General features: G+C 54.2%; 1 protein-coding gene across 1 annotated transcript in view; it reads left to right on the forward strand.

The window, feature by feature from the left end:
- NOTCH1 (notch 1) overlaps positions 1–13,043 on the forward strand; it is a 42,120-nt gene extending 29,077 nt beyond the window's left edge. The window contains 20 exon segments of the mRNA XM_009892331.1: positions 472–591; positions 945–1,097; positions 1,530–1,758; positions 1,922–2,123; positions 2,268–2,421; positions 2,695–2,879; positions 3,077–3,209; positions 3,524–3,781; positions 3,891–4,003; positions 4,709–5,280; positions 6,017–6,445; positions 7,245–7,393; positions 8,015–8,231; positions 8,577–8,667; positions 8,944–9,109; positions 9,832–10,127; positions 10,475–10,622; positions 10,735–10,832; positions 11,291–12,226; positions 12,531–13,043. Coding sequence (XP_009890633.1) covers positions 472–591; positions 945–1,097; positions 1,530–1,758; positions 1,922–2,123; positions 2,268–2,421; positions 2,695–2,879; positions 3,077–3,209; positions 3,524–3,781; positions 3,891–4,003; positions 4,709–5,280; positions 6,017–6,445; positions 7,245–7,393; positions 8,015–8,231; positions 8,577–8,667; positions 8,944–9,109; positions 9,832–10,127; positions 10,475–10,622; positions 10,735–10,832; positions 11,291–12,226; positions 12,531–13,043 — 5,162 coding nt within the window.
- The last annotated feature ends 735 nt before the right edge of the window (positions 13,044–13,778 follow it).

Consider the following 13,778-nt stretch of genomic DNA (forward strand, 5'->3'; position numbering starts at 1 on the left):
CGGCCCTGGTCAGTGGCCATAGAAACCCCTGGGGGCGACGGGGACGGGGCAGGCGGGGAGGGGAAGGCTCTGGAAAATAGCAAAGGCCAGTTTGGGAGATACTGGCTGACAGGGAAGATAAGGGTTCGGAGGGAACGTGTCCCTCGACTGGACGTAAACAGGAAAAGCGGCTGAGAGGGACGGAGGGGGGGAAGGGGGAAAAGACACCCTGAGCAGCGCTTCCCTGCCAAAGGAAGTGTGCAGCACTTTCAATCAGCCCAGATTGCCAGGGTTTAAAGGATTTGCAGGGGACCCGGGGTCACGGGGGACCAGGATGGAGCAGAAGGCCCCAGCTGGGCTGTCCCGGGGCGCTGGGGAAGCCCAGAGCCTCCCCAGGGCTGGCAGCAGCCCAGGGCAGGGGACGGGATTAGGGGGGTCTTGGGCCACCCGTCATTTTGGAGGGGTTGTCAGTGGGTGCTTGTGCCTGTGCAGGAGCCACCTGCGAGGACGTGCTGGCCCCCTGCGCTGGCAGCCCCTGCAAGAACGGCGGCGAGTGCCGGGAGTCGGAAGACTACGAGAGCTTCTCCTGCAGTTGCCCCTCTGGTTGGCAAGGTAGGGGCATGGCCCATCTCGGGGTTCAGCACACCCCACTCTCCTCGGCTGCTCAGGGACCGAAGGATGGAGGGGAGGGAGCGTGGCTGGGGAGCCGCGGGCAGGTGGGTGCCTGCGTGCCCTGCCAGACGGGAGCAGCTCTGCACGGTGTCTGGCCTCGGGGGGTCCTGACCTGCCCCACGGCTCAGCCAGGTGGACGGGATGCGGCCATCACCCTCACCCCTTGGTGAGGGCCGTTTGCTTGCGAGGGGTCCCACCCCGGCACAAGCGGTGCCCAAGACGTCATCGTTACCCCCGGGGGCTTTCGCCAGCACCTCCAGCCCTCATGGCCTCTGTCCCGCTCTGTCCCGCAGGTCAGACCTGCGAGATCGACATCAACGAGTGCGTGAAGAGCCCCTGCCGCAACGGGGCCACGTGCCAGAACACCAATGGGAGCTACCGCTGCGCCTGCAGAACCGGCTTCACCGGCCGCAACTGCGACACCGACATCGACGACTGCAAGCCCAGTAAGAGCAGGGGCCGCTCCGCAGACCGCGCTCAGCCTGGCCCCGAGCTCTCAGCCCCATCGCCCCTCCTGGGGCTGGGATCCTCCTCCCCACGCGTGGGCAAGCCCCGGCCGCTGCTTTGGCCTGAGCCACGCTGCAAACCCTGCTCGGGCTTTTGGGCCACCTCAAGCGCGTCCCGGTTGAGCTGCGTCAGTCCAAGGCCAGATGGGAGCTGGCAGGAGGGCGGCTGGGGGGCAGAGGGATGTGCGGGCAGTAAGCAAACGTGTCCCTTGTGCCCAGTCCACCGTTGGGGCTGACCCGGCCTCTGCCTGGTCCATGGGCTCTGTCCCGTCCCTCCATGCGGCCAGGGGACATGTGCGGGGACAGCGCTGTGGGGCTGCTGCAGCAGGGCTGCACCCATTGCATCTTCCCGTGCACGTCCCTCCTCTCCAGATCCATGCCACAATGGTGGCTCCTGCTCCGACGGCGTCGGCACGTTCTTCTGCGAGTGCCTGGCTGGTTTCCGTGGGCCCAAGTGCGAGGAGGACATCAACGAGTGCGCCAGCAACCCCTGCAAGAACGGCGCCAACTGCACCGACTGCGTCAACAGCTACACCTGCACCTGCCCCTCCGGCTTCAGCGGCATCCACTGCGAGAACAACACGCCTGACTGCACGGAGAGGTACAGCCCGGCACGTCTCCTGCCACGGGCCCAGCCTTTGTCGGGGCTGGAGCAAGGGGCTGAGGTCCCTGCGCTGCCCCGTAGCCCTGGGCTAGTTTGGAGGGGCTTCGGCATGGAGCGTGACCGGTGGTGATTCACCGGGACGTGATGTCTGTGTTTCCAGCTCCTGCTTCAACGGTGGGACCTGCGTGGATGGCATCAACACCTTCACCTGCGTCTGTCCACCTGGCTTCACGGGCAGCTACTGCGAGCATGACATTAACGAGTGCGACTCCAAGCCATGCCTGAACGGGGGCACGTGTCAGGACAGCTACGGGACGTACAAGTGCACTTGTCCCCAGGGATACACCGGCCTCAACTGCCAGGTAGAGGAGCCGTGGGCTGTCGGCCACTGACCCCGGTGCCCGGCCATGCAGTCTGGCCGTGGGGAATTGGGGTGTCACTGCAGTCTCCACTCCTGCAGAAGCCCTGCTGGGTCCTGACCCCCCGTCTCGCTCTGTTCCCCCCAGAACCTGGTGCGTTGGTGCGACTCCTCTCCCTGCAAAAACGGAGGCAAGTGCTGGCAGACCAACAACCTCTACCGCTGCGAGTGCAACAGCGGATGGACAGGGCTCTACTGTGATGTCCCCAGTGTCTCCTGCGAGGTGGCTGCTAAGCAGCAAGGTAAGTCCCTGCCATGTGTATGGCCTCACAGCGCCAGCGTGGGGTCCCCCGGTGCCCCCCGTGCTGGACTGTGAGTGGGGACATGCACACTTCTCTTGGTGGGGATCTTTGGCACAACCAGAGCGATCTGGAGGAGTGCTGTAACGCGCACCCTCCCGAGGCTACAGCCCTGGCTACGATCCCCGGTGGGATGTGCGGTGGCCAGGACGTCGGCCCTGCGGTTGCAGGCGTGTCACCGAGGTCCCCGCATCTCACTCTGCTCTTCCCTGGCAGGTATCGATGTAGCACATCTCTGCAGAAATTCGGGGCTCTGTGTGGACACGGGCAACACTCACTTCTGCCGCTGCCAGGCCGGCTACACCGGCAGCTACTGCGAGGAGCAGGTGGATGAGTGCTCCCCCAACCCCTGCCAGAACGGGGCCACCTGCACAGACTACCTGGGAGGTTACTCCTGCGAGGTGGGTGCCGTGGGGGGCAGAGATGCGCAGGGAAAAGGCACCGGTTACTGCCTTTCTGCTGCCCAAGGAGCTGCCCCAGCTTCAGGCTGGCTCGGCGCCCCTCTCCCGAGTTGAAGGTCGGGGTGCTGACTGCGCTCCTGCAGCCCTGTGGGGGTTCAGGGAACCTCCCTGATGGTTCCCTTCTTCCCTCCTTGTAGTGTGTGGCTGGTTATCATGGAGTTAACTGCTCCGAGGAGATCAATGAGTGCTTGTCCCACCCATGCCAGAATGGAGGAACCTGCATCGATCTCATCAATACCTACAAATGCTCCTGCCCCAGAGGAACTCAAGGTAAATTAATTCCCCAGGCTGGGGCATTAGTGGGCTGAGTGCGGATATCCTCGGTAGCTGCTCATTAGCTGCTCGGGCTAGCGGCAGCAAACGCAGGGGTAGAGGTTTGTGTTTGCTTGCGAGCTTAGCCATCAAGGCCACGCAACCTTGGGCGCAGGCTGCGCGGTGCTGCGTGCCTCCTGCCGGAGCGGCGGCTCAGACTGCCATTGAGTTGGTCAGGCTCAGCCCCTTCGCAGGGAAGGTTGACACAAGGGACCACCGGGCACCCCGATACTGTTTGATGAGCTGTGTGGGTTGTTCCCCCGTTTCTCTAGGGGTGCACTGTGAGATCAATGTGGATGACTGCAGCCCTTTCTTTGATCCTGTCACCCTGGGGCCCAAGTGCTTTAACAATGGCAAGTGCACGGATCGGGTAGGTGGCTACAGCTGCATCTGCCCCCCTGGCTTTGTAGGGGAGCGCTGCGAGGGAGACGTCAACGAGTGCCTGTCCAACCCCTGCGACGCCCGCGGCACCCAGAACTGCGTGCAGCGGGTCAATGACTACAAATGCGAGTGCCGACCTGGCTACGCAGGTGAGCGCTGCGTCCCCCCTGCTCCCAGCACCCGGCCCCGCAGCCCCCAGCCACCCCGAGCATCTCGCACCCCTTCCTCTTCTCCTCACGCGCTCCTCTCCCTCGGCAGGCCGTCGCTGCGACACCGTGGTGGACGGCTGTAAAGGCAAACCCTGCAGGAACGGTGGAACGTGCGCGGTTGCCAGCAACACCGGCCGTGGCTTCATCTGCAAATGCCCCCCGGTAGGTTCCTGCTCCTCTCCAGCTCTGAGCACGGGATGTTGCACGGGCCCTGCAGGTCGGCCCCGCGCACGGAGGGGCAGTCGAGGGGCCAGTTTAGCCCCTGAGGCTTCCCCGGCTCGGACAACCAGGGATAAGCATGGAGGGGAAGATGCTTTGCTGTGGCTGCTCGCGGGAGGGAGCTGTATCCGTATACACATACCCTCCTCACTTGCAGGGAGACTGGGGTAGGGTCAGGGAGAAGGAGGTGGCTCAGCCCTGCGGGTGTGATGCACAGCTCTGTAGGACAGACCCTTCCCTGGTTGGCCATTACACCACGTGAAGGTGGAGCAGGCAGCTATGGAGAAGAGCTCCCTTCATTTTGAGGGGCTGCTGTAAAGAGGTTTACGTTCTAGATTATTCTTTCCCATCCCTGGAGGTGTTTAAAAAAAGGGTAGAGGTGGTACTTGGGGACATGGTTTAGAAGTGGTTTTGTCAGGTTAGGTTGATGGTTGGACTTGGTGATCTTAAAGGTCCCTTCCAACCTCAGCAATGCTATGAGTCCATGATTCTATCACTAGTTTCAGAGGACGTGCCAGAGCCATGCCCTAGGTACATCGCTCTGATTCACTGGCTTTGTGCTGAGTTTCCCAGAGCACACACGTGTGTCAGGCTCCTCACAGGACAGCAGCAGTGATTCTGACTCCCTCTTTGCTGTCACCTCCCCAGGGCTTCGTGGGTGCCACCTGCGAGAACGACTCCCGCACCTGTGGGAACCTCCACTGCCTGAATGGTGGCACCTGTATCTCCATCCACAAGAGCTCCAAGTGCATGTGCACGCCGGCCTTCACGGGTCCCGAGTGCCAGTACCCGGCCAGCAGCCCCTGCACATCCAACCCCTGCTACAACGGGGGCACCTGCGAGTTCTTCAGCGATGCCTCCCCCTACTACCGGTGCAACTGCCCGGCCAACTTCAACGGCCTCAACTGCCACATCCTTGACTTTGATTTCCAAGGTGGGATCGGGCAGGATATCATCCCACCCAAAATTGAGGAGAAGTGCGAGATTGCGGTTTGCGCGGGGTATGCCGGCAACAAGATCTGCGATGCGAAATGCAACAACCATGCCTGCGGCTGGGACGGGGGCGACTGCTCCCTCAATTTCAACGACCCCTGGAAGAACTGCTCCCAGTCGCTGCAGTGCTGGAAGTACTTCAACGATGGCAAGTGCGACTCTCAGTGCAATAACGCTGGCTGCCTGTACGATGGATTTGACTGCCAGAAATACGAAGGGCAGTGCAAGTAAGTGGCTTGCTCATTGAGCCTCTTGTTTTAAAGCCATCACCTCTGTGCCGATCATCTGGGGGTATTTTCTGGTTGCATCTGCTAAAGCTCCTAAGTGCAGACCTGTTGTTCGCTCTCTGCCTTCTGTTCTGCTGCCTGTGGGGCTGCAGCTCAAGCAGCCACACTTCCCTGTGGCCTTACTGAGTTTGTATACACTTGGAAGCTCTCTGGGTTTGGCTCATTCCAGACGGCTTCCCTGTCCTTGCCTGTATCACGGCCACAGAAGTGAATTCTCCAACTCACAGTAGTAACACAGTGAGTTTCAGTGTAGGGAGACCCCAGATGGAAGAGCAGCCAGAAAATATGATGATGTTAACATCCAAGCATTTACCAAACATTGTCTTTGGCAACAGCGGGAACTTAATCCCAGATTCCTGGATGAACTCTGGGCTGAGTAACTATTCTGTGTCCCTCTGTCTTCTCTGAGTCACAGGAATTTGTCCCTTTTCCTGGCATCTAAATTGCAACTTATAATTTATAACAGCTGCTATCTTTCACCTGCAGAGGCGAATGCTTCACAGCGCTGCATGGAAGAGTTACCTTCTATGTAAACTGGCTTAGTGTCTATCAGGATGAAGAATATTTATACAAAAGAGAGGTCCTTGTGGACCACCGCTTATTTTCGCAGCGGATAGGTAATATGCGCCATACTTGGTCTAATTCATTTTTCTGCCTTTCTTTTTCTTCTGCCCAGTCCTCTGTATGATCAGTACTGCAAGGATCACTTCTCAGATGGTCACTGTGACCAGGGCTGCAATAATTTTGAGTGCGAATGGGATGGTCTGGACTGTGCAAACAACATGCCGGAGAAGCTTGCAGACGGCACGCTGGTGGTGGTGGTCCTCATCACTCCCGAGAACCTGAAGAACAACTCTTTCAACTTCCTGCGGGAGCTGAGCCGCGTGCTGCACACCAACGTGGTCTTCAAGAAGAACCCCAAGGGAGAGTATATGATCTTTCCATACTATGGCAATGAGGAGGAGCTGAAAAAGCATTACATCAAGAGGTCAACAGAGGACTGGTCAGATATGCCTAGTGCTGTCATCAACAAAGTCAAGAGCAGCCTGTACTCCAGGGCTGGCCGAAGGCAGAAGAGAGAGCTCGATCAGATGGATATCAGAGGGTAAGGGGGACCGATGGGCTCCTTTTTGACTGAGCACCGTTTGTTTTCTGCGTTGATAATAGTAGCACGCCATAAAGGGAAGGATGTAGGCCAGATAATTGTATTTAGATGTTGCTTTCTGTGTGAATAGAAACCGGATTTTGCTCTCATGTGGGAAAAGCGAGTGATCGCTCAGGAATCCCTGATACAATGCTGCGCCGACTCTCACGATTGAAGGAGTCCTGTGTATTGTTGGGAGCCGGGGCTGGGCTGGGTGGGACCTGGAAGCAGAGGTTGGCCTGACCGACTGTCTGACTTCAGGAAGTCATTAAGTTAAGCCTCAGTTTCTCCCTGGGAAATGCTTTCTAGAGCTTTGTTGTAAAACTCAATTACTGCAAACTGTGTTTGGAGATCTTTGCTATAAACATATAGATCTAACCTTCTCCCTCTCTGTGGGCTCAATCAAAAGCCACTGAGAGCAAAGGAGTTAGAGCAGCGAAACTGATGTGAAAAGATCTGAAGGCTCCCAAACAGCATGATTCAAGATACTGGAGTGTCTGGGTAATTTTAAAACGTTGTGAAGCAGAGGCTCCCGTCCATTCCTGTAGATAAGGAGTGAGATCTCACAGCATTCATTGAGGCAAATCCCATAGACCGTGAGCGTGAGTTGCAGGGCTCGGGCCACCGGGGAGCAAGGAGATGGGTTCCCACCTTCTGATTCGCACCGATGGGGGGTTAAGGAGGGGAGGGAGACGGGGCTCGTCTGTCTTCTCAGTGTGGTCATTGCTCCGTGGTTCTCATTGACTCTTCTCTCGCACAGATCCATCGTCTACTTGGAAATTGATAACCGCCAGTGCATCCAGTCATCTTCCCAGTGCTTCCAGAGCGCAACCGATGTGGCAGCGTTCCTGGGTGCCTTGGCCTCCCTCGGCAACCTGAACATACCCTACAAAATAGAAGCCGTTAAAAGTAAGTACGGCTGGTTGGCTGGGGAGGAGAGACAGCTAAAACTTTCCGGCCTTATCCATGTTTAGTTACCCATAAGCTCGCTTCATTTGAGCACAGTCTGGTTTTAATAACCTTATATCTTTTTGTTTTTTCCTCTTAAGTCTGCTCTTAAAGAAATTGCAAAACCAGTTTATTATTTTTGCTTATTCCAGGTTTATTTCGAAATCATTATCACTATAAAAGTTATAAAAAAAAAAAAAAAGACAAGAAAAAGAAAACCCAACCAGCTCCGATCAATCAGTGACATGCAAGGAGTTGAAGTTTGTATCTTGAAAATCCCCCCTAAATCCTTTTGTCTTAACAGCTCAATGCAAGCGCAATGATTTGAAGTTTGCTAATCCTTTTCCTTAAAGGAGAAAAAAGTGAAGCTGTCTCCTGATGCAGGCTGGCTTGTGCAGCCGAGAATTTGCCGATAGTTTGCAATTCTGATTAATAGCGTATAAAATGACCTTATTTTGGGGGGGCTGATTTAGATCAGACTTAGGTACCTCTATTAACTAATTTTCCTTCATTTCCACTCTGTCACTGGTTTGCTATGCAGCTTAATGTCTCAGCATCTCTTTGTGCCCCACTGTTTTGTAGGTGAAACAGCTGAGCCCGCGAAGAACTCCCAGCTGTATCCTATGTACGTGGTGGTGGCTGCGCTGGTCTTGCTTGCTTTCATTGGAGTGGGAGTACTGGTGTCTCGTAAGCGGCGCAGGGAGCATGGGCAGCTTTGGTTCCCAGAAGGCTTCAAAGTGACGGAGTCGAGCAAGAAGAAGCGACGAGAACCACTTGGGGAGGATTCTGTTGGACTGAAGTGAGTAATTTGCTTGCTAACCCGTTAAACACAGCGCAGCGGGGCTGCTCGGGGCTCTTCTGAAAGAACCCGTCGGAGTTTCGTTCTCTAGTGCATCGTATTGGCGTAGCGGGGAGGAGAAAAATCAGGTTTCTTTAAGTTCTGCATGGGGAAAACTGTGTTCCCACCTGGAGGAGGTTTTTAAATGCTTCGCAGTACGTTTGTACTTGGTAAAAAATGAAAGGCAAGCGGAGGGGAGATTGCCTTGGTGATTCTTCTTTCAGTTTTCACGTGTAGATAAACACGGTCCGTCACAGACTGGTTCCTGCAGAGGAGCTAATTTTTTGAATGGTTTTATTTTTAAAGACCCCTCAAAAATGCTTCAGACGGCACGCTGATGGATGACAACCAAAATGAGTGGGGTGATGAGGAGACCTTGGACACCAAGAAGTTCAGGGTAAGCTCACTGCCACATTCCCTTGCTGCGCTGCAAGTAGTCACTCACCGGGTTTTGTCATGGACGGAGCAGAGCGCTGCGGAAAGCAGCAGAGCGGAGGGACCCTCGGGGGCCCAGTCTGCGCCGCGCATCGCTGCTGCTGGCTCCTTTGCAAACCCGCGTGTGACAAACGCACCTTTGAGACTTGCAGAGCTTCCCACGCTAGAGCTCAGCCCCCTCCTCCCACCCCGAGTTGTGCGCTTTGCTCGGAGCTCATTTCCCACTGTCGTTCCTCAGTTCGAGGAGCAGGCGATGCTGCCCGACACGGACGATCAGACGGATCACAGGCAGTGGACTCAGCAGCACCTGGATGCCGCCGACCTGCGCATATCCTCCATGGCACCTACTCCGCCGCAGGGGGAGATCGATGCAGACTGTATGGATGTCAACGTCAGAGGTCCCGGTAAGGTGGACTCCTTTCACTTCTGTGCTGCTCATCAGCTCGTCTGAAATCCTCCCTTCCCCCTCGCAGATGAGCAAACCCAGACAGCCCGACCTGTCTCCATTTCTAACACGGAGTCGCTGCTAGCCGTTCTGTTGTGCGTGATTTAGAGATAGACCCTGTCCCATTTTGCTTTCCATGAGATCTCTTTTGTTTAATCACTGAGGTGGAAATGAGAGAATACAGAAGAAGTACCTGTTAAATCATCCAGTTTATCTCTGCCGCTCCTAGATTCCTCTCCTCCCACCAAACTGCACATTTCACATTCTTCTTTTCAGTTTTTTAACTATAATAATATTTATTATGCTTTCACATTATCACAAATATTTGGTCTTCCCCACATCTGCGAAATTGTCCTCTGAAATAATAAAAATATTTAAGGCTGAGCTGTACCGTACTCAAGTTTGCTGAGAGCAACCTTCCTTATAAATTGCACCTTACACGTTAGTGTGCAAGCTAGCAGATGAAATAGGAAAAACAGTGAGTGGTGAGATACCACTAAGGAATTTCAGATCCATATCAGAGGAAGGATATTCGTGTTTGATGTTCAGAACCAGCCAGGAACTCAGTCATGATGCACCCACGAGAATAAGCATCTATCGCAGACAGAGCATCTCGCTGAGCCGCCTGCATTACAGAAGGGTAAAAAGCCTTTTTTCACCGAGTTCCCCTGTGCTTTTCAGACGGCTTCACCCCACTCATGATCGCCTCGTGCAGCGGAGGAGGGCTGGAGACCGGCAATAGCGAAGAGGAAGACGATGCTCCCGCCGTCATCTCGGATTTCATTTACCAAGGCGCCAGCTTACACAACCAGACTGACCGCACCGGCGAGACGGCGCTTCACCTGGCTGCCAGGTACTCCCGCTCGGACGCTGCCAAGCGCCTGCTGGAAGCCAGTGCCGATGCAAACATCCAGGATAACATGGGCAGGACACCCCTCCACGCCGCCGTCTCTGCCGATGCCCAAGGAGTCTTCCAGGTAATTCATCCTTTCGCCGCCGGTCTCGGGGTTTTCTAGGGAAAGTACTGGTGCGATGTGTCGAGTCAGTCACGCAACCGAGCGTATCGCAGGGTCTCCAGCTTGCCCCGGCAAGGTGCGGGGCGAGAGGCTTGCAAACTGAAGCCCGTGTTGACTCAGGGCAGGGCACAGCAAAGCAGCAACCCCATGGCTGCCCTCAGGCGTGCATCCCCAAACTGGGAGTGGGGACTGGAGGGACCAACCTCCGGAAAGGGGTTTGCAGGTCCCGAGACCGGGGTAACTGGTGGGTCCGCTGTCCGTCCCTCCTAACGTTTGTGTTTCCTGTGCTTTGGCCCTCGTTGTGGCAGATCCTGATTAGGAACAGGGCGACCGATCTCGACGCCCGAATGCATGACGGGACCACTCCTCTGATCTTGGCCGCTCGCTTGGCTGTGGAGGGCATGCTGGACGATCTCATCAACTGCCACGCAGACGTCAATGCCGTGGATGATCTAGGTACTGCAGGCAACTAAAACACAGGCTCACTCGGAGGTGGAAGGAAAGGGCTGCTTGCTGTTACTCTTACCTCTCACTAACGCGTGTTGTATTTTGTGGTCTTCCTCTGTAGGCAAATCGGCACTGCACTGGGCAGCTGCTGTGAATAACGTTGAAGCTGCGGTAGTCCTCCTGAAGAATGGTGCCAATAAGGATATGCAGAACAATAAGGTAGGGGTCTCCTGGGCTGGCACAGGCAAGGAAAGAACTATTTGGGGAGTCTGTTAAAGGGTAATTTTTGCCTAAAATACAACACTGTCTGGCACTGAGACTCTGATTTGATTGTTCTGCTGTGAATGAAGTAGTTGGATTTAGCTCAAAGCAGCATTGTGGGATTTGGTCCTACGGGTGATGTTGAGGGGCCGTGCAGTGCTTGGTGAGCAGTGGGATACAGTGTTCGTGTGACCATCTCCTCCCAATGTTCTGGGTCACTCACAGGTTTCCTAGTTTGATACCGGTATAAGGACATGGCTCAGCAGGGTAGGAAAAAGCAGCAGCCAAACCTCACCAGAGGAGAGACAGTCACCCTCTCTGCCACCCAATGGCATGGTGTTGGGTGTGGAGCTCAGGATAGTGTTAGCCAGGAGAATCTGGGAACTTAAACCTAACCATCTTTGCTGGGTTTTCAGGAGGAGACCCCACTGTTCCTCGCAGCCAGAGAAGGGAGCTATGAAACTGCCAAAGTCCTGCTGGACCATTTTGCCAACCGCGACATCACGGACCACATGGACCGGCTCCCGCGGGACATCGCCCAGGAGCGCATGCACCACGACATCGTGAGGCTGCTGGACGAGTACAACCTGGTGCGGAGCCCACCGCTGCACAACGGCCCGCTGGGGGCACCCACGCTGTCCCCACCGCTCTGCTCTCCCAACAGCTACATCGGCAACCTCAAACCTGCCGTCCAGGGCAAGAAGGCCAGGAAGCCGAGTACCAAGGGCCTGAGCTGCAACGGCAAGGACGCCAAAGACCTCAAAGCCCGGAGGAAAAAATCACAAGATGGAAAAGGATGTCTGCTTGACAACTCCAGCGTGTTGTCTCCAGTGGACTCCCTGGAGTCGCCCCATGGGTACCTGTCAGATGTCGCCTCTCCTCCGCTGATGACCTCTCCGTTTCAGCAGTCCCCTTCCATGCCTCTGAATCATCTGCCGGGCATGCCCGATGCCCACATGAGCATCAACCACCTCAACATGGCGGGGAAGCAGGATATGGCCATGGGAAACTCCAGCAGGATGGCCTTCGATTCGGTGCCGCCGCGTCTCTCTCACCTCCCCGTCTCCAGCCCCAGCACAGTGATGAGCAATGCCCCGATGAATTTCTCTGTCGGCGGAGCGGCCGGTCTGAACGGGCAGTGCGACTGGCTCACCAGGCTGCAGAACGGCATGGTCCAGAATCAGTACAACCCCATGAGAGGCAACATGCAACCAGGGGCGCATCAGCAGACGCAAAACCTTCAACATGGCATGATGACCTCCCTGCACAACGGCTTGCCCACCACAAGCTTGTCGCAGATGATGAGCTACCAGGCCATGCCCAGCACCCGGCTGGCGTCCAGAATCCCAACAGTCCCAGAAGGGACAGCAGCGCTCCACGTCTCTGCTCCCTCCTAGAAATATGTGTGGACAATGAACATTTTTTTTAATTTTGATATAATATTTCTGTAATTTCTACATAACCGCACAGTATGTATATATTCAAACAGGGGAAACATTTCCACAAACATGCTTCAGATCAGACCTGTGAAAGTGAGAGGTGCAGCTCTCAGCTAAGCACTTCAGCGGCTCATGCCCTGCAAACGCACTCTGGTGCACTTTATTGCATAGCTTTAATATAACATTCTTCCTCCCCCTAAGAAGTTACCCCTTAAAGCTTCTGCAGTTCTGGTATACAAAAACTCCCTATCCAAAGGCATGCACCATCCCCATCCGTACACATGAACAAGCATACACAAAGGCTTTCAAATTTAGCAGCCTGCCAGCTGGGTTGACAGAAGTAACATATTTATGCTGTTAAACTCTGAAACCACGATCTTGAAAGTTACACAGACCGGTGAGCAGCAGTACCATGGCGGTCCACACGATCCTGCCGCAAGATTCCCAGATGCTGCCCACGTCTCTGCCATCCTCCCTCGCCCAGCCCATGACCACCACGCAGTTTCTAACTCCACCTTCCCAGCACAGTTATTCCTCCCCCTTGGACAACACCCCCAGCCACCAGCTCCAGGTGCCCGACCACCCTTTCCTAACGCCGTCTCCGGAGTCGCCGGACCAGTGGTCCAGCTCGTCCCCTCACTCCAACGTGTCCGACTGGTCTGAGGGCATCTCCAGCCCTCCCACCAGTATGCAGTCACAGCTGGGACACATCCCCGAAGCCTTCAAGTAAAAGACGGTGTTTCAGAGACGCTGGTGCTCAGTGAGAGTTAGAAGCTCGAGGGAGATTTTTTTTAAAAGGACATTGGATGCTTTTATTAAAGGATCCTTTTTAAATATGTTTTTATAAAAAAAAATAAAAAGACGAATTAATTCCTTTTTTTTTTAGTATTTATTTATGTACTTTTTATTTTACATGAAAACACTGCCTTTTTATTTATATGTTCTATTGTTAAGAACTCAATGTGGGAACACCAGTTGTGTTTCAAGAAATCAAAAAATTAGGTTTTTATAGGACGTTCTCTTTTGTTTGGGGGTTGTCGTTGTGTTTGATTTGAGAGGAAATGTTTATGTAAAGCTATAAGCAGCAATTTGTGATTCTGAAATGCCATTAATTTATTTTTTTCTCTTTCAACTCAGAAAGAGAGGTGAGAAAGAAAAGGAGAAGGAAAAATTGACTAAAATACCACTCCTTGGGAGGGGGGAATTAAGTATGGATGGATTTTTGAAGTGTACTTTAAAATGTTTCCTTTGATATCATATCTGAGAGGACATTTTATGGTACCAGTCATGAATCTTTGTTTAAATCTCAGTATTATATAGTTGTACATTTGCCTTGATAATAGAAATTTTTGTTCTCTCTTGTTTTTATATATATAAATATATATATTTAAATGATTTTTATGCTCTTAAAAAAAATCAGGATTATAGACCTGTAAGAACAGGTTCTAAGCTAAAAAAAAAATCC

This window comes from Charadrius vociferus, unplaced genomic scaffold (assembly GCF_000708025.1).
Source record: "Charadrius vociferus isolate BGI_N301 unplaced genomic scaffold, ASM70802v2 scaffold549, whole genome shotgun sequence".
In the NCBI taxonomy this organism is placed as follows: domain Eukaryota; kingdom Metazoa; phylum Chordata; class Aves; order Charadriiformes; family Charadriidae; genus Charadrius; species Charadrius vociferus.